We start from the raw sequence: 19,492 nt of genomic DNA on the forward strand, positions 1-19,492 counted from the left end.
GCTTGGTAGTGATATTGTGGATTAACTTGGAATTTCAAAACAAACTATGATCCAGCTCAAAATGAGTCTTAAATGTTCCTCTGTCCTTCCTGTGTCTCCTTTTCCACTCCTTGTCTTTTCCTTTACTTTCTTTAGAGTTTTATATGAAAATGTCTCCAAACGTTGGGGAAAAAGTAGTCTAGTTCTTTTCTTTTCTCTATTTTTCTTCTCCCAATGCACAACTATTTTCCCCTTAGGTGGAACCTCCTATTTACGTTAAACTCCATGTAGTCTTTATCCTTAGCATCAGTTTTTCCCCAGTTCCCATCACCACTCTTCCTCAAATGTCCTGTTTATATAATGAGTTTCATTCATACACTAGTGAATCTGGAAACTTATATCTCTGATTCAGGAAAAAAAGTATGTTTCCTTACATTTAGATTTCTTTAAAGCTAAGAGTAAATCTAGTTTCTGTAAAAAAAACTTTGCATACCAAATTCCCTTTTGCTTATATGAAATGATATTTCATAATATAAAGTACATTAAATGTGTAAATATGTATTATTTTATATTATAAAATTATGCCAGAGACAGGAACTTTTACATAGAAAGTATTTTTGTGTGTAAATACAGGAAGTAAAATACTCATTTTTATAATTGGTATGGCTAAAAGTTTAGTCTAGAAACAATTTGTGAAATATTTCCAGATTTATTGCATCATTCAGTTTTATAGTTTCTCATTATTTCGTGTGTGGTACTAGCAGTAGCAGGTTTAGCAAACCTGTTTAGCAAACAGGTTTAAGGTGATTATGAATTCAATGTAGTGGTATAGGATAAAGTCAGCAGCATGGGTGGTGGCAAGTTTTCTGACTCATATTGAAGATTCATATTGAGTCAATTGAAGAAAGGGTTTTGATCAGGATGTGACATTGCATCACATTTGTTTGTTAAAGAGCAGTCTAAGCAGATTGGTAAAAACTGGGTTGTAAAGAAGAAGAAGAGATGCAGGGAAATTAGTATAGAGATATTTATAGTAGTAAAGGCCAAAGAAGGTGTTGGCTTGAATAGAACAATGGCAGAGAAAGTGTGAGGGGAATAGCTGAATTGGATGTCTTATGGAGGCAGAGTGGACAGTTCTTGCTCATAAATTGGATGTGCAATTAAAGCGAATAAAAGGAGCTGTCAGGAATGACGTCATTATTCAGAGTGCATGCTGAGATGGATGACAAGTAGCTTCTACCAAGCAATAATAGATTTAAGGGGAAAGATTTGAAGTTTGATTCTGGACAGATGAGTTTGAAGGGCTGGTGACTTCAGACCAAATTGGATAGACTCTAAGATCTCTTCATTTCCTAACAGAAAAAATAATCTGTCCTTTTATATTCATTAGTTTCTTTTCCTGCAGAATTCTTGGTGTAATAAAACCACATTTCTTACTATTTTTATGTCTGCAATTTTGATTTATTTTTATTGGAAAGGCAGATCCAATTTACAGAGAGAAGGAGAGACAGAAAGGAAGATCATTCATGTGCTGGTTCACTCCCCAAGTGGCCACAATGGCCAGAGCTGATCTGATCTGAAACCATGATTCAGGAACTTCTTCCAGGTCTCCCACATGGGCAGGGTCACAAGGCATTGGATCATCCTCAACTGCTTTCCCAGGCTACAAGCAGGGACCTGGATGAGAAGTGAGCAGCCGGTACATGTACTGGCGCCCAGATGGGATCCAAGAGGCTACAAGCAGGGACCTGGATGAGAAGTGAGCAGCCGGTACATGTACTGGCGCCCAGATGGGATCCAAGTGCTTGCAAGGTGAGGGCTAAGCCATTGCACTGGGCCCCATGTCTGCAATTCTTGTGCTCACTGATTAGATGTATGTTTCCATTCACACAGACTTAATTCACACAATGCTATGTATTTTTTCCCCTCTTTTTGCTCTTTCCTTCTTCCTCTTTTTTTTTGTTTACTTTCTTGAGGAGTGATGAATTTATTACCTGACTCTTTAAAAAGCTCCTATGTTTCACAAATAGTATACACTTTTGAAAGAGTTGATTGAGGCTAGTGTGATGACTCCATTGGTTAATCCTTTGTCTGCAAGCACCAGCGTCCGACATGAACACCAGTTAATGTCTCAGCTATTCCACTTCCCATCCAGCTCCCTGCTTGTGGCCCGGAAAAGCAATGGAGGATGGCCCAAAGCCTTGGGACCCTGCACCCACATGGGAGACCCAGAAGAAGATTCTGGCTTCTGGCTTCAGATCAGCTCAGCTTTGGCCATTGTGACCATCTGGGGAGTGAACCAGGGAATGAAAAATCTTTCTCTTTGTAGATTTGCCTTTCAAATAAGGATGGATACATTTTTTTAATTTTTGTTATTATTTTTCATTGTACAGTTTTAGGGCTTCTTCCATTGCTTTCTTACTTAACATCCCCTCCCTCATTTTCCCCTGTATTACTGCAACAATGTAATCCTTCATCTGCAGTGGCAATGCCAACATTCTGTTGTTTACTTATGTCATGACATACTAGGTATTGGAAATGGGAGAAGATCTAGCATCAAATTGTCAAGGAATATTTAACAGTTTCATTAAGGGGTCTTTTGTTCAGGAATAGAGATGCATATTGCAACACTTCTTCATTTCCTAATACTCTAGTCTCCAAAAATGGATAAGTTAAGGGAAAAAAGTTGATTACGTTGTGTGCTATAACTCATATAAGAAATCAAATCCTGACATCTTGAAACATTTCACTATCAAACTGAGTAGAAGGAAAACTGAAAATGACTCATATATTTCCAGATTCATTATCATTGGTAAAATAACATTTTTCAGTCTCTTTGTCTTCCTTTACATTTCAGTTTAACCTTATAAAACTATGTGATATGCTTCATCTAAAGTGCATGATGTTGATGCATCCAGTTTATAAACACTCAACGCTAGCTTTCTCCACTTTGTTGTAATTATAAGTAAATTATCAATAAAAGCCTTTATTTCCAGTCTAGGGCATTTTGCATAATAATAGCCTGTCTTTTCCAGGAATCATTTTTTGTAAAAGATTGATGGGATAATGGAATAATCAAAATTCAAATTGAATTCAATTTCATTTTAAAAAGAGATGTTTGTAACTTTTGTTCTTTTTGTTCATGCTACTCTCATGGTGTCCTGAAAATCGTGACTGTTCTGTATGCCTTCAATGAAAAAGTTATAAGTGCCTTTTCCACAAATAATAATTCAGTTTTGATGTATGAATATATCCTCTAAGCTGAAGCAAAAACAAGAATTGTTGATTTCAAAAGTAGCCAGAAATTCTATCCTGAGAGTAGAGTTGGGGATTGTGAAAGCCGCCTGGAATTCGAGCCCCATCCGTCATACCACCACCCATAGAGCTGTGGGTGAGTGTGCTGAGTGTGTGTATGTGTGCACACAGACGCACATTGCACGTGTGCTCTCGTCTGCTTTGCCAGTGAAGGTTTCTCTGAGGAGGCAGTGTCCTTTTTATTCTGGTAGGGTTGAAGTGCACCCAAATTAGTATCCAGCTTGAAAAAATTACTTTTAAATACATGTTTGTCAGTAGAAAGCCTGATAATATTCAGCCCATTCTTAGTCAACATTTTGGTTCATTGGGAAACACAGGAAAGGGAGAAAATCTGAGAATGAAGATTTGTGGAAAATGCTCTTGAAGTAGGGAGTGAGTGACTGCATTGTCAATTTGATGCTTCAAACTGGTGTGTGATTTCAATGTTTAGGTAGTGACCATCTCACTTCCATCCACAGAATGAACGCTGCTACCTTTAAATCGAAGGTGTTGAGTTACCTGTCATCTTGATTTCAGTGGAAAATTATGTTGTTATGACTTGCCATTTTTAAGATCAAGCACCATAAATCCATTTTAATTGCTGATTATTCATTTAATTGAAACATTCAATATCACCCAGATACCTGGCTGTGCTGCTCTCAGCTAACTCCATTGTACTGGGAATATTAATACTCTCGCATGCCTCAGCTTTTGCATCTTTGTGTAACTTCTGAATTCCTCCTTTTAGGGCTATATCAGTGTAAATGAAATTAATGAGCCATGTGGCAATTCCACGAATCTGTCCCCTTCCACTCAGTTCCCTGCTGATGCTGATGCTGGTGCTGATGCCACTGAGCCTGCCACGGCTGTGCCGGTGAGCCAGCCACGGAGTAAAGAGGTGTGTTGGCATGACATTTCCTTACTTCACCGCTTCTCCTCATGTCAAACATTAACCCACAGTTCACTGGAAATGTGCATCGCGAGAATGTGTGGGCAAATATGTGCCTGTTTATCCAGACGACTAAAGTGATGATGTTGATAAGTCATCCCAGTTTGGGGGTCCTGCTCTACTCATTAAAATACTGGAAACTCTGACATAGATGGTAGAATGGAGAACTGGAGAAGGAAATTCAAAGAAATAAGCTGATGTATTAGTACTGTAACCTGGCCTGGAGTCCTTGGTTTGAATCATCTTTCCAACTTCATTTTGCTTTATATTTTGTTTTACAAACTGGGTTTCTTAAAATGTTGTGTCTTTCAGGAGAGAGACCAATAATAGCAAATTAAAATGCCTCCTACCAGAGATCCATGTTGCTTGCAGTGTGGGATCCTCACAAGTACTAAATCAAAGACTGAGGCCATCATTTGTGATTTATTGATTAGATTATGACAAAGCATAACCGATTTATCAGTGTTATTCCTTTGTCTTATCCTTTCATTTCTATTGAACACACACACCTTTTCTTTCTCCTCCAAAGCAAAGATCTGCTGTCTGTTCTGGATTTGTGTTTCCTTCCATCCTTTCTGCTCATCCTGTCCCTGAACCTCCATCAGACCCTTGGCCTGAAGTCGTGACTACATCTGTCAGTCCTTTCCCTTTAAATGACACACCTCCTCCTCTACCAGCTAAGAAACACCGAAGGCAGCCACCCCAAGAGCAACAGGTAATGAGAAACTGTTGTGTAGAGTCTTCGAATTTCACATTGACCATAAAGGTGTTTAAATGTGGTATATTTCCTTCAGATTTTCCAAAGGTGTCTTTTTAAAAAGGCATGTGACATATCCCCCTTTTTTTTCTCTCTCTCCTTAAGACATTTAGTATGTTTGAAGGATGTGGAATGGTTATAAAGTTTTGACAGGCCTCAATTACCATTTTCTGGATTTTCATGTGTTTGAGTAAGAATCACATCCTCCTGCTACAGTTCTCATTGTGTTGTATCTCAGGCATTTCTCAAAATATTAATAAGAATTTTCAAAAATTCTACAGCACAAAAAGTTGCCATGTCGACACAAAATCTTTTTATCACTTTAGATAAACCATGATAATAGACATCATTCCTTTGCCATGTGTCAAAATTTGCTAAGCATTTTTCAAATACCTATTTTAATCCTTTTAATAATCCTATGGAATAAGAATTGTCTCATTCCTGACGTTTAGGGAGCTGAGACTCAGTAGTGAAATAGCTTGTCCGAGGTCACACCATAAGCAATACATTTGGCTACTAAGATAACTGCTTTTTATTGATCAGACTTTTACATAGGTAATTCATCATCCTGAATGCCGCCCTCCTTTCAGCACACTCAGTGCATATTAATGCTTATATATTCAACAAAGTCTGTTTAAATTCCTCTTACAAGTAACTCACATTCCTGCAGGAAATGGGCCCATAAGGTCCCGAGGGAGCATGTTCAAGACGCTCTCAAAGTAGGTGAGTCCTGGTTTGTTATGCCAGGCCTTCCAAGGCAGCTTCACTATCTGTACATTCTGTTCACCAGTTTCTGGTTCTGCCATCTCAGCAGATATAAGAAAGAATTGGTGAAGGTGCTCTATACAAAGGAGGGATACGGAGACCTTAAGAACCGCATACCTTCCGTCTGATATTAAGTTAGTTCTTTAGCAGCTTCATCCAGGGCAAAGCAAAACAACAACAACAACAAACCTCTAACAGCGAAATAATCACAGTTTTTATGCCTATTGTTTTCTGCCAAATGTAATTAGATTGGGGCTCTTTTTCACTTTCCCATTTTATTATACTGCCATTAGGGAATATTTGGAAGCTTTAGATTCCAGAACTTGTGAATTTGGTCACAGTGGGAACGAAAGTGTTCTAATGCCATTTTTCTAAGTAAAATGAAGCTTCATCAGCCAGCCCTCAAATGTCATCATCATCATGGTGTGAACTCTGTGGCTGAGAGTTCAAGCTCTGCCCCTTTCTGGGTGCAGGACCTTTGGAATGCTTCTCTAACTCCTTCTGCTCTCAAGAATTCATTTGTAAAATAAGGATAGTAATAGTACCTACCCCGCAGGATTAATGCAAGAATTGAATAAGATCATATTATAGAGCATTATACCCAGCATGTGGGAAATTCCTAATATCCATTAGCTTGTATAAATAGATAATCATAAAGTTAAGATGCAGAATTTTTCATAATTTGCACATTTCAAGACATAATTGGTATATATTCAATGTATAAATATTAATTCAAAATTATATTAATTTTTGTATATTTCAGAAGTTTGAGCTTAGTATTGATATGGTAAAACCTGAAGAATTTTTCATTCGTTTTATAATTTTAGTTTTATGTCATTGAATGCTTACTATTGAAGACATTTTAAGGGAAAGCGAAGAAAAATTTGGGTAGGTTGGCAAAAATCCTGCTTTAGAAACCTGAAACAAAAATTGACATGATAATCTGAGGGATTTTTTAAATTTCAGAGAAGAATGCAGAGGCCCCTTGGCCAAAATCTTTTTTAAATGAATGAGTAACCTAAAAGAATGCCATTTATGGAAACTTCAAAAGGATTTGGGTTGTGTTGATGTGATTGAAATGATATTGCTACTTTCAAGCAGCTTCCCGCTTATACTTTCTGTTTGTCTTCTTTCGTCTCCATTGTCTTATCCACCTCATTCTGGGATCTATACAATACACAGAAATGCCTAGACAGACCAAGAGAAACTGCACACTTGTCCCTTGCCTGGTCCACTGTCCACATGGTGACCTTCCTAAGAATTTTACATTCTCAGGCATCAAGGCAGTAAGCAGTACAGAAGTGAAAGGTGGATTTTTTTCCCCTAAAATTTTCTAGGTTCAATAAGTTATTTTAGTCTAGCTAGCTAGCCCAAATCTGTTAGTGAACACAAGGAGAAGTTGAATATGTTTTTTTTTAATTCAGTGCTAAAATTTCCAAAACTTCTTTGTAAATGCATAATTCTTCATTTCTTCAATGGTCTATTGCAGTTAGTCAAGTTTTGCTATCTTACTTTACATTTGCATTTAAAGCACTTTAGAAGTCTGGAAGAAAGGAAAAAACAGCATAAAGAAGTCCTCTATCTGAGTGATACTTTGCCTCGAAAGAAAACCACACCTTCCATCTCCCCACATTTCAGCAGTGCTACCATGGGGAGAAGCACCGCCCCAAAGGTAGGACCTGGGCAGAGCCACCGACCTGACTTCCCCTGCGTCTTCTTGTCATCAAACTGATCAGTCTGCAAAGACCATTAAGAAAAAGCACTAAATACTAAACCCATTACATTTGCTTGTTAGGTAGACGTCATGACTAAATTGCATTTCCTACTCCATTCAGATTTAACTTTGAATTCTTCACTCTGGCAACCAAAGAACATCATGGTTCATGGTCTTTTCTGACTTCCGCAACATGGTGGTGGGTAGCATTCATTTATGTGGCAGGTTTCTGAGGCTGCATCCCAGATATACAAATAAAGGAGAATGTAGACTCTGGATTCCAGGAATTAGAACAACGTTTGAGTCACCTCTGTGTGATTGACATGGGGCTCAGTCATTTGTGTGGATCCTGTCATTAATTGAAAGCCCAGCCTTACTGTGCGATGGAGGTATTGCTCATTATACCAGTTGTATATGTGAATAAACCAAGGCTTAATGAAAGTACGTGACTCATCTACGAACCTGGAGTCTGAACTTGGTGAGGATGGAGCGTGAATCCACATGGTCTGATGCTTGTGCCCTCTCTCCTCTTCTGCTGATGTGCCCCAGGGGTCACTGAGGAAACAGGAAGAGGTCCATGAGGAGGCTCTGATGAGTCCGTTCCCTGCCTTTAATCAAAGTAACATGTTTTAATCTGTTTCATAAAGTGGTGTTTAAAGTAAATTTTATGTACACAAAGGATTTTTTACTTAAAATGAATGCTAAACCCACTGCGATATTCACGGATGTGTCCAGTTGGCAGTCGAGCAGATGACAGGGGTGGATGGGGAAGAATACATTTGGAGCAAGTGTAGACCTTCCCTGTCCTTTGCCATGGTATGCATGCGTTCCTGCCCCTGCATCTGCCTGCTGCTCTTCATGCATGAAGAACCTGCAGTCATTCTCACAGGGAATTTTGGAGAGCATCTTTCCCAGCTAACTTCGTGGCTAGAATTGCTGCCTCTGAAAGAAGTGCTGTGATGTTAAGATTGCCGTGGGCTTCTTGGGAGGCACAGTGACTGACTTTTTGACATTTAACATCGACAAATTATACAACAATATCTAGCTTTCCTATCCTCTACACTTAGATAGGCGCTGTGAAAACAGGGCTGTGGCCATTTCCTGAAGGATCCTTCGGCCTGCAGTTTGCCTGAAATCTTCCCTCATGGTTCTCACAGGCTCATCTGCCATTGGGACAGAGCAATAGCTGCGGCAGCGTGCTTCCCCACTCACTGGCTACCATGACCAAAGACTCTGAATCGAGAAGGATGCTCAGAGGTATGTACCTGTTAAAGCCAATGGCATTAAAACTTCTCAGGGAGAGGGAATGAAAATGGGGTTGGGGATAGTTAGAGAGGTCATTAGCCAGAGTTCTAGATTTTACTCTTCTTGTACTCTTAATCTCCGTTGGAATGAAATATGTGCATAGACCACCTGATTATACCACCAGGATTGCCTTTTTTTATTTACAAATGGAGCCAGTGCATTTAATATTTGCCCATTATTAACTTTGTAAATTCTGATGGAACTCTCAAACCCAGAAAGGCACTGAGAGAGTTACTGCTGATCAGTAGAAAGAAAAGAAAGACCACTAGCTCAGGGAGATTGCCAGGGTACTTGACCAGAAACACTCAGGTGGATGTGACTGAGCCATAAGCTTGAGTGAATTTCATGCTGAAGAGTCCTTGAGCTGATCTGGTAATGTTACAAGTATTCCAGAACAGAATTTCTCTAAGCCTTTTAGTATAGATTTTAGTTTTTAATACTAGAGAGTTTCAGGTGGACTTAGACTCTGCACATTTTCTTTATAATCATATTTTACATTTATAATGGGAGTTCAGCTTTCATGGAGCTAGGAAAATAATTATAATGTCATTTCAGAGATGAGCTTTTTTATTGAAAGGAATCGATGTTAATAAGTATTATCACAGTAGTTTAGGTCAAATTAAATTGACCCTAACTTTTGAGCAGACTAAATAACAAGAATGCAAATGGATGACATAATCCTTGCTATGGAAATGCTCATAGTCACATTAGTAGATTTCCATAGAATGTGGGAAAAGCGATAATAAGGGTGTGCCAAAGGGCACTAGATGAGAATGCTGATGGAGGTTTTAGCCTTAAGATACATCCACACATTGTTAAGACTAAAGTTCTTTCCTGTAAGCAGCTAGAATTCAACTGTGACTCTCTGAGCTCTCGGCTAATGATGCTGGAATAATAACTGATTTCTCCTAGAAGAAACAAAATACACATACCTGCACATACATACATATAGTTTGTGTAATTTATAATGTGCATGCATATAGTAATATATCACTTGAACAAGATTTTCAAGTCCTGATTAGAAGTGATTTAAGTGTTAGCAGAGTCTATAATATTGATGAGAAGTTATTAGACTATGTGAGAAGTTTATACTGGTAATATTTCAATCAAATACATTTAAACATTCTCTTGTTTTCTTTACCATAATTTCTTAATAGGGCAAAAATATCTCAATATATACAAATAATGAACATCACTTTTTATTTCTTTTTTGACTCTTACATATCACTGTTAACGTGTAGGTCAAGTCTATTTTCGATGAAAGTGTTTTTGTTTAATATAGACTTCCTCTAAAATGTATTTTTCCCACTGATTAAATACACCAAAACTTTGACGAGCCACAACAGCACCAAAAAATGTTCAGGATAGTGATGTGCTTTATGTATTACAGCACTAGAGCACTTCACGAAGAGGGTAGATCATTTGTGATAATACATGGCTACTTCCAAAAGTTTATAGGAAGAAAATGAAATATAAGTTTAGTTTGGTGCAAAACAAATTTGGAATCTATGCATACAAAGAATCTTCAGAAAGTTCATGTAAACTGTATATTATAAAAGATATACATTCTTTACCCTTCACACCCTAATCAAATATGTAAAAATTACCAAAAATAAAATGTATACAGTTAAAAAATATATCAATTTAAAATTTTTACTCCAAAATTATTATCTGTTAATTCGTTTTCTCTTTGAACTTTTTAAAGTCATCTCATCTTCTGTGTTGAAGATATTTTGAGATTTTAAAATAGACCTAAAGCTTTGTAAAAAAAAAAAAAAAATGTTTGTAACACCTAAGAGTTATAAACATCACATAGGAGATTCTTAATTTCTGTTTTCCCTTAAACTTATGGAAATCCATATGCTAATTTTACAGAGGAAAATTGTTCCAATGCCCTTAGACCATGTAATGGACATACCTGCTGCAAAATCGTTTGATTTATATTTGATGTTCCTGTTTTTCCCTGGTGTATCTTTTGTACACCTGAGAAGCCTGCAACTTCAGGCCTTCTCTGCAGCAGCTCTGCTGGGATGGTCCCCCTAAGAGTCTCACATGACGCTGGTGGATATTTTTTGCGATGTCGGCCTACCAAAAGCACGTGTTGGTTCATGTGAAGCCAGCTTGCCGCCTTTGGCTGCCACTCCAAAGAGGGAATACCCAGGGACTGTGGTTTGTAGAGCCACATCTTGCCTAAAGAGACCATAAAGGTAGCCCACAGATACCACGAGGACTGCAGCATAACCTCATTCAGAATTGCCTCATGAGTACTCCTTGGCTTCATTAAAATACCAACTGCAAGTAAAATTTCTTAGTTGGTTTGGTTTTTTTTATTATTATTATTATACCTAGTGCGTTTTCAACAACTCAATTTAGTAGACTTTATTATTTTACAAATTCGCATGAATTAACTTAAATACACCATTTTTTTGCTGCTATTCATAATGGATGCATCGAAGATGATGGTGTAAGTATAAACCTGCGCTAGTCAGTACTGTTTTCGTGGAGGACACTTTGTAACTCATGCAAAGAACCTTCAAGCTGAGGAACTACTGAACTTGCTGTAGTTGTTGGCTTTGGTCTAGCTTGTGAACTGCTCCTTTGTAAGCTCTAGGATGAATGAAATCTTTGTCCTTTTGTTTTTTGTTAAATGCAGGAAAGTCCAAGAAAGGTATGACAACCTCCTTGTGTGGTGTTTTTGTTTCCAGTAAATATTGAAAGGTCATTATGAGGTCATCCTTAAGAAATGATCCGATGTAAAACTGTACAATGGTGGATTTTTAGTCTAGTGATTTATTGTGTAAATTCTTTTTGCACCATAAATTATTTGAGGAAAAAATCTTACATATTTACAAGAAACACAAGGCTGGGTGCAACTGCTGTTCATTCATAACCGGCTGCCTGACCTGCTTTGTTTCAGCTGTATTATCACAAGGTCAGATCATGCAGGAAACATGAGTGCTGTGGAAACATTGTTTTGTAAGACTTGGGATCCAGATAAAAGGAAGGGTGGGTGTTGTGTAGACAAGCTAAGTGTAAAACATGGCATTTCTTTTTTAGAAAGCCTAGATAGAAGTAAGGCAGGCTGCATTGGAGGGGATTGAAGGATTTTAGGAGCTCCTATGCATCCTTTCCATTTAAGCCTATTTTGTAAGAAAGAAAAAGCTGATGAGCAGTTTGAATGGCTGGTTTGAGTGAGTAAGATGGTTGGTCAATTTTTAGTTCTATAGTTTTTAGGATGTTAGGGGTTGTAGGGTGTTAATAATATCTAATGGACTGTGTTTCAAGTGTTTCAAATCATTAAATTACATTTTATAAAGCTTAGCTCTTTAAAATTGTGCTACTGTCTTTCTTAAAGAATTGTGTAGACATATATTCCTGTTTTATTTTTCCTACTTTCTGGTTGGAAAGTAAATGTGGAAGCTTTATCTATCTATCTATCTATCTATATATATATATATATATATGCGCATATACATATATACACATACATACATATATACACACACATATATACACATATATGTATGTATACATATCTTTTGACTAACTGCATGTCTCAGGAGTTTTTTAACTTTTGGATTTTTCTTTGTAAACTGAGGTTTAATCCAAAAATGTGAACATCATACTTGTCAGGCTGGCGTTGTAACTAACACCACCAACGAGTGCATGCTGAAGTGCTGACTGTTTTCCATGTCTCCCTGTCACCCTTTTGATCTTGTATCTTTTTCCCTTTCTCCATCTTTCTCTTCCTTCATTCCTGACTTGTCCTTCTCCTTTCCACTGTGGATGTCATTAGGAAGAATTAATTCCTCAGGTGAGCTCCGAGAGACCGGATTGTGAGAAATTCTGTGTACTTTTATTCTCCAGAACCAAAGTTGGGGTTTGAAATCATCTTGTTTTCCATGTTAAGGCCCTCATAACTGTATGAAAGAGTATAGCACACGTTTGGAATATATTAGCAAAATTCTGTATATCCCGCAATGATCAACTCATGAAGGACTTTTGAGGGTGAGCTTGCTTGAATTCATAGAGACTGGCATTAGAATTGCTTATGCTGGACTCTATGTTTGGTATACGCTTGCAATGGGGGAATCTCAACTGAACTTGAGCTGTGGTTATGCAACAAGGTGGAGGAATCCACCATGGTGGGAGGGTTTGGGGAGGGGTGGGGAGAACCCAAGTACCTATGTAACTGTGTCACATAATACAATGTAATTAATGAAGTAAAAATAATAAATAATTAAAAAAAAAGAATTGCTTATTGTAATATGTGGGCATTGCACTTGCAATCTGTTGGCTGTCCTGAACAATGAGACTGGCTGGTTTGCTTTTCATTCCTTGTCTGTGCTGTGGTTGGAGACAAGCCTCTGCAGTAGGTATCGGTTCTTGCTATCTAAACCTTACTAACTGCCTCTTCAGACAGCAGTGTTTGTATGGCTAGGAAGAATTTCCAGCTCTTCCTAGGCACTTTTTTAAACAATTTAGTGGCTTTCCCTCTGCTGTTATTCTTGCTATATAATTTAAAAACAACAACAAAACCCAAGTAGTCCCAGCCAAGGGGAAGGCCTCATTTTTCCCTCTCCAGTTCGTTGACTCAGCCCCAAAGCGTAGATGCATTCCACTGCCTTATTTAGCCACTAACCTAGTTGGAATTTGCTGATGAAAAACGCGTTGATTTAATGACTACTTTGTGACAGTCACATGCTAAATAAATAAGTTCCTATGGTGAGAAGGACCTCCTTGCCACTTTCCCTGATTTAGCTGACTCCTGAGGCAATGCACAGCTGTCCCAGGACTCATCACCTGCCAGGCTACCCTCATTCAAGCCCCTGCTTTCCCATGATTTTTCCCCAAATGAAAATCCCCACACCTTGTAATGGCCTGGCCAGAGCTTGGATGCCAAGCCTGTTCGTCAGAGTCATACTGCTGGTATACAATTCCATGTTCACAGGAGTGAGGTCAGTGCTCTTATTCACCACTGCAAGGGTAACGAGTTTTATGATTATATTTAGCAGGGAAGAGATAAAAACAGGCAATAGTGAAGTTCATTATGATCGGAACCGAGTCACCAGTCATCAGCAGATACAAGTATTTTGCTAAGATGGGAGTCCACTGACACTGGTCCCTAGGCAAGGAAACTCCTGCAGCACAAAAGCCATGCTCAATTTTTGCAGACTTTGCCACTCATGGAAATCACAAATAAAATCAAACCCCCACATGCAGTTGCTCTGGGATTTATTTTTCATACAGCAATTGGAGCCAGAGTGAGAGTAATTGATGTCACAAGCCTTTTATGAAATCATAGGAAATATACATGTGTGTTCATTTCAAATAATTTATGTTTTTTTGTCTTTCTCCTTTCATAATGAATAATTGGAAACAATTTAAAAGGAGCAATTACTAATTCCAAAAGTTCAAGTATCAAAGGTAAATATTTAAGTAATAAATTGGTTTTTATTATGTTACACTCTTTTAACGTTTGCCATATTTGAATTATTTTTGCCTTTTGTGAAAATAAGGGAAGGCAGCACTCCCCAGTCATAGATGCAGTGGCTTCACTGAATGCTTTATGCCTTAGTCGCCATGATGGATGAGACTGGATCTGACCTCCTGCCATGCTTCTATGTTTTGCATTCTCCCTTAGCTGAATCATATGTGGCGATAAAACACATACGTATTTATAATTTGTAATGACAGATTATATTCAGAAAATGTGTTTTCTTAGAAAATACTAATCCAAAATGAGGTATTTTTCACTTGGCTATCTAAAATTGCTCCATATACCATTTCCATATACCATGGAAACTGCATGGAACTAAAATCATTTTGTAGAAACTTTTGGCATATAATGTTTTGTTAGAGCATCATGGATGTGGCTTCTGTTGCTAACTGGAAGTGTTTAATCAACAGCTGAAGCAGCAGTTTGAAGTTAGTTCACTTCTTTTGTCCTCTTGTCTATTTCTTGGCCATTTCGCTAATTAAACTCCGAAAGGTAGACAGAACACAAGAGTTTAAATTCAAGCTATCCAATTGTGGAGTCTTAATGGCTGTGGTTAACAGCTCCCAGGATAATGGACGCTATTCAAGTAGTCTTTTATTAGGAAGGAAGAGATTACAAAGTATAGGGGAAAGTTTTGTAATGAATTGAGGGATTTGTTATCAGTGTGTCCCCCACCTCTTAAGAGTGTAATAGAGAACTGAAGAGAATTTGGTGTGTAATGCTTGACTGGCTGCCCGAGTTCAGCCCATAATAGCAGTGGAGGTCAGTAACGTGACAAACCATCTGTCCAAGTACCAGGGTAGAGACAAAAGGATCCCTCTTATTTTTGGTGCTTTTGATCACTTTGATGGCTACATTTTCAAGTAATTATGACCAGAAAGCTAAAAATTAGTAAGATGGAAAAAGAGAGGGTTATAAATTAAGAGGAATATAACAATTAGGAAGATTGTAGACCCAAAGAAAGAGAGAAAGAAATTTTATGTCTGGTTCACTCCCCAATTCCTGTAATTGCCAAGACTGGACCAAGCCTAACCAAGGAGGCAGGAACTCCATCCGAGCCTCCAGTCAGGGTGGCAGATACTCAAAACACTTTAGCTGTCATTTCCTACCTCCACGAAACATTAGCATGAAGTTGTATTGGCAGCAGAGTAGCCTGGAATTGAACTGACACTTTTAAAATGAGATGTGGGGTCCCAAATGGTGGCTTAGTTCAGCATGCCACAGATCCTGCTTGACCCCAATTATCTAAGTGAGTAATCATCAGATAAAAGAAACTGAAAAAGAGAGAGCAAGAAAGAGAAATGCACCAGTTTGACTTCTAACCAGATCAGAAATTACTGGACGTGATCTGAAATTCAAGCTTCTCAAGTCTACCCGTAAGAATCCACCTACTGTTGTGTGACCAGAATGAACACCATTAAATAAGTGGCTTACCTGTAATGCTGGCTATATTGCTATCACAATGGGCATTGTCGTCCCTTCATTTAAAGACAGCTATTTTTAGAGGACTTGGGTTCTTCAATAGTGCTGTCTTTTTTGTTTTCACTTCCATGATTTATACATTTCTCTTTTTTAACTTTTTCCATTTTTTAATTATATTTTTGACAATCTTTACATAGTTAATTAGGGTAAAAAGGTTCAAGGGCTACAAGAAAGTGGGTAAGACTATTATTTCCATATTGTTTCCTTCATGTAGCTGAGGTAAAGGGGGATATTAAGGGAGAAGCTCCACCCAGTCTCCCACCCACCCAGGTCCCTGATGTGGGGCATGCTCCGAGGGTCTTGTTCAAGTGGTTTTGATAGTTCAGCAGTTTTGAATTGCTGCCAATCTCACCACTCCAAGCCAATAGTGCTGTCTTACTGTATTTTTGGTCTGAGTGTTTTGAAATATCATTCTCCATTGGGCTGAGATGTAGGAATGGCACAGAAAAGTGTCAAGTGATCCTGCTGACAATTAAGTTCACTCGCAAGACCTTTCTTTGAAACTCTCGCTAGCATGGAACGCGATGCTGTTTCTTTGATCTTCATAGCTTCAAAACAAATTAGAGCAAGGGCAAATTTCATACACACATGTTTCTGGTTGCTGGTTTGAGTTCGTAGACTTACAAGATTCTAAGGCTAAAAAATAAAGTATACTAACATATTTATGGCTCTTGCCTTAGGTTATAATCACCAACAGATGAGCGAAGGGCAAAGGCAGAAACCCTCTGAATTTTACAACCGTACAGCATCTGAATCAAATGTCTACTTGAATAGCTTCCATTACCCAGATCACAGCTACAAGGACCAAGCCTTTGATACCTTGAGCCTCGACAGCTCAGACAGCATGGAGACGAGCATCTCTGCCTGCTCACCTGACAACATTTCAAGGTAAGATTACTTATCTCTAAGGTTTTGGGTTTGGAAAAGTGCTTGTTTGCTTAAAAAAAAACTGAAGTCATCAATTTGGAGTGTTGTAAATGTGCAAGCCCAGATTTTTGAGGCATACTGAGTCTGCAGTGCTCATGAGAATTGGATGCCATGACCTTTGCCTTATGTGACTTATCCAGTTAGATATTCCATTCTTCATCTTCCCTCTCTGCCCTCTTTCTTTACCCTTGAGTCATGTTCTTACAGTACGTCAAAACTGACTTGCCTCTGCTGGTCGACTCACAGCTTCATTCACACTGGTTTTGATTAAAGCAACACTTTCGTGGAGTCAGAATTTTGACTGATTTCTTCTGTGGCTTGTTAAAAGGAAAGGTACAGCTATTTTGTCTGTTAAACTTCTGGCAGGGATTTAGTCATTTATATTTCTATTCATCCTTTGAGGCAAGTCAAGGTGGTCTTGTGGATTTGGGCCACCAGCAAATCTAACACATAATTCTGATCATGGAATTCCTTCACTTCTGAAGCTTTGTTTATGCTTCACAACCTGCCTTATAAAGTCAGACGCTAGGTTTGGTCTTATAGATCTAGACCAATTCCTCATTCATTCTCCATCCTGGCACACCTCACAGTTCTTATTGAGAAGTAGTCTCAGATCTCTGTCTTTGAACTTACTATTTTTGAAGGATGGTCTGGGTTAGTAAGTTAGTAATGAGGATAACAATGATAGGGATCCTTGTAGGTGGTACTTAGAACATTGTTCCTGAAGCAAGCCAGCAATTTTAGAAGGATGAAGATGTTACACAGAATCCATTCTTGATGGCTTATTTCTGATATTTATATTTATTTACAATGTAAATAACGATGCTGAAAAAGCAAAAACATTGTCTGCCTCGTGAACTTTTTGGTAATCAGAAAAATGATTCCTCAGCAAAAACCAAAGGGCAATGTACCCACAACACTGAGTAATTCTATAATGCTACAAGTGGCTTCTGTTGACAATAAACCACAAACCATGTCTATGTCACTCTAATTTCAGCATGGAATTACCTCTTTAATATAAACTTATAATTTGAGGGCATTTTAATACATGATTTTTAAAAATCTTAAGCACAGCAAATTTTTTAGTCCTTCAGTATTTTTTATACCCGTCTTCAAAGAAGTTCTCAATTAAGAATGTTTTGTAATAATATGCATTCAAAAACTTAGTTACTTCTTACTGATTTTTCCCATGTTATATAGCATTATTTTCTTTCATAATTATGGTTAAAAGTCAATCTTGGAGTCACACAAATTTCTTTTAGCCTTTCAATCCCAAGGTTTTTATTCTGTGAATATTTCAACAGAATGATATGTTTCCAAGTTACCGTACATGATATATATGTATTGCTCACCATAAGTCATTATGAGGGTCTGGTATGTACTGTGACATAGGTGGGAGGTGTGATTGAAGTATTAAGAGAAGGAGCTGTTTTCTCCCTCTCGTCTACACTCAGCCTTTTAGAGGCATCATCTACTTCACCTTTGATTTTTTTTTTTTTTTTTTTTTTTGGCATTCAAAGGATTTGCTAGCACAATGAGCTGAATACAGTGAATAATTTCTGACCATGGTCACTGGTTATTTTCAATTGTAGCTCTGTGTGATGCAACACTCTACAGTGAGCATGGCCATGTGCAAATGCTTGCCAGGAATTATTCTGCAATAATGCTGTCATGAGAATTAAAGGACAAATGTGTTTCATCACACACAAATACACAGAAAAGTAACTATGTGAGGTGACAGGGATATTAATTAGTGTGATTATGTAGTGATATATTATTAAGATTATTAGTGTGATATATGTATATATATAATATATCTATCAAAACAACATTGTATGCCATAAATACGATTGTAACTTTTGTTTGTCACCATCAATAAAGCTGAGGGTGGAAAAATAAAATGAAATAAATAAATGTTAAATAAAGAATAAATATTAAAATCTAAACAAATGTGGGGCCAGGTGTTATGACATGTGGGTTAAACCACCTTTGGCGATGCCCGCATCCTGTGTGGGAGTGCTTGGATTCAAATCTTGCCTCCACTTTCATTCCAGCTTGCTGTTACTGGGTGCCCTAGGAGGCAGCACAGGATGGGTCAGGTACTTGGATCCTCATCTACTTTGAGACCTAGATGGAGTTCCCGATTCCTGGCTTTAGCTGGGCCCCAGCCCTTGGGGAGTAAATCATGACAAGCACACGTAAGAAATAACATCGGGTTCTTCATGACTGAAGCATCAGAGTAGATAAGCCTTGACCTAGACCACATCCCCCTTTTTCAGAATGATCATATAAAATGTAAACAAGTATAAAAACTGAAGCTTTTCCATTTGACATTCCCAATTCTTCTCTTTCTGTTATTCCAACTGTTCTTATAGGCTTCACTGCTTGACATATACCCTTCATTTGTTCTGGGGGATGGCTTTCCACAGTTGCATTTGTTTTGAAGTCCTGGATTCCCTTTGTATTCTTTCCACATTAGTATGTCACATAGGTACTCTTCACAAAACTGGTCACCACATATCTATTGTACCTGTAGAATAACTTTTTAATTGGCATCATCTTTCAAGAAATAAAACACCTTCATATGTGAAGGCACAACAAAAGACCAACAGTGGTGTATATTCCCCAACTGAATGAAGCCACTCTCCTTCCGTGGTCATCAAAACCTCAAAATGTTATCACGTAGGACCTTGCTGATAGTCGTGTTGGTCTGACGTCTCCCAGTCAGTAAACCACAGGGAAGAACTCCCACCAGCCATCGTTTTTAGACTTGCAAGGAAGCATTTTGAAGTCACATCTTGTTAAGTCTGGCTTTGGAGT

The 19,492-nt window shown here is 38.1% G+C and overlaps 1 protein-coding gene across 15 annotated transcripts in view; it reads left to right on the forward strand.

The window, feature by feature from the left end:
- PHLDB2 (pleckstrin homology like domain family B member 2) overlaps nt 1–19,492 on the forward strand; it is a 105,521-nt gene that overhangs the window by 77,078 nt on the left and 8,951 nt on the right. For 2 of the 15 annotated variants that reach the window (XM_058661855.1, XM_058661858.1), the window contains 6 exons: nt 4,022–4,171; nt 4,752–4,937; nt 7,276–7,416; nt 8,616–8,715; nt 14,155–14,190; nt 16,426–16,633. In XM_058661855.1, coding sequence (XP_058517838.1) covers nt 4,022–4,171; nt 4,752–4,937; nt 7,276–7,416; nt 8,616–8,715; nt 14,155–14,190; nt 16,426–16,633 — 821 coding nt within the window. The remainder of the gene's footprint in view (nt 1–4,021; nt 4,172–4,751; nt 4,938–7,275; nt 7,417–8,615; nt 8,716–14,154; nt 14,191–16,425; nt 16,634–19,492) is intronic. The other 13 variants (XM_004593208.4, XM_058661864.1, XM_058661857.1 and 10 more) reach the window with 12 other exon arrangements.

The sequence above is a fragment of the Ochotona princeps genome, chromosome 3, assembly GCF_030435755.1.
Source record: "Ochotona princeps isolate mOchPri1 chromosome 3, mOchPri1.hap1, whole genome shotgun sequence".
Taxonomy (NCBI): domain Eukaryota; kingdom Metazoa; phylum Chordata; class Mammalia; order Lagomorpha; family Ochotonidae; genus Ochotona; species Ochotona princeps.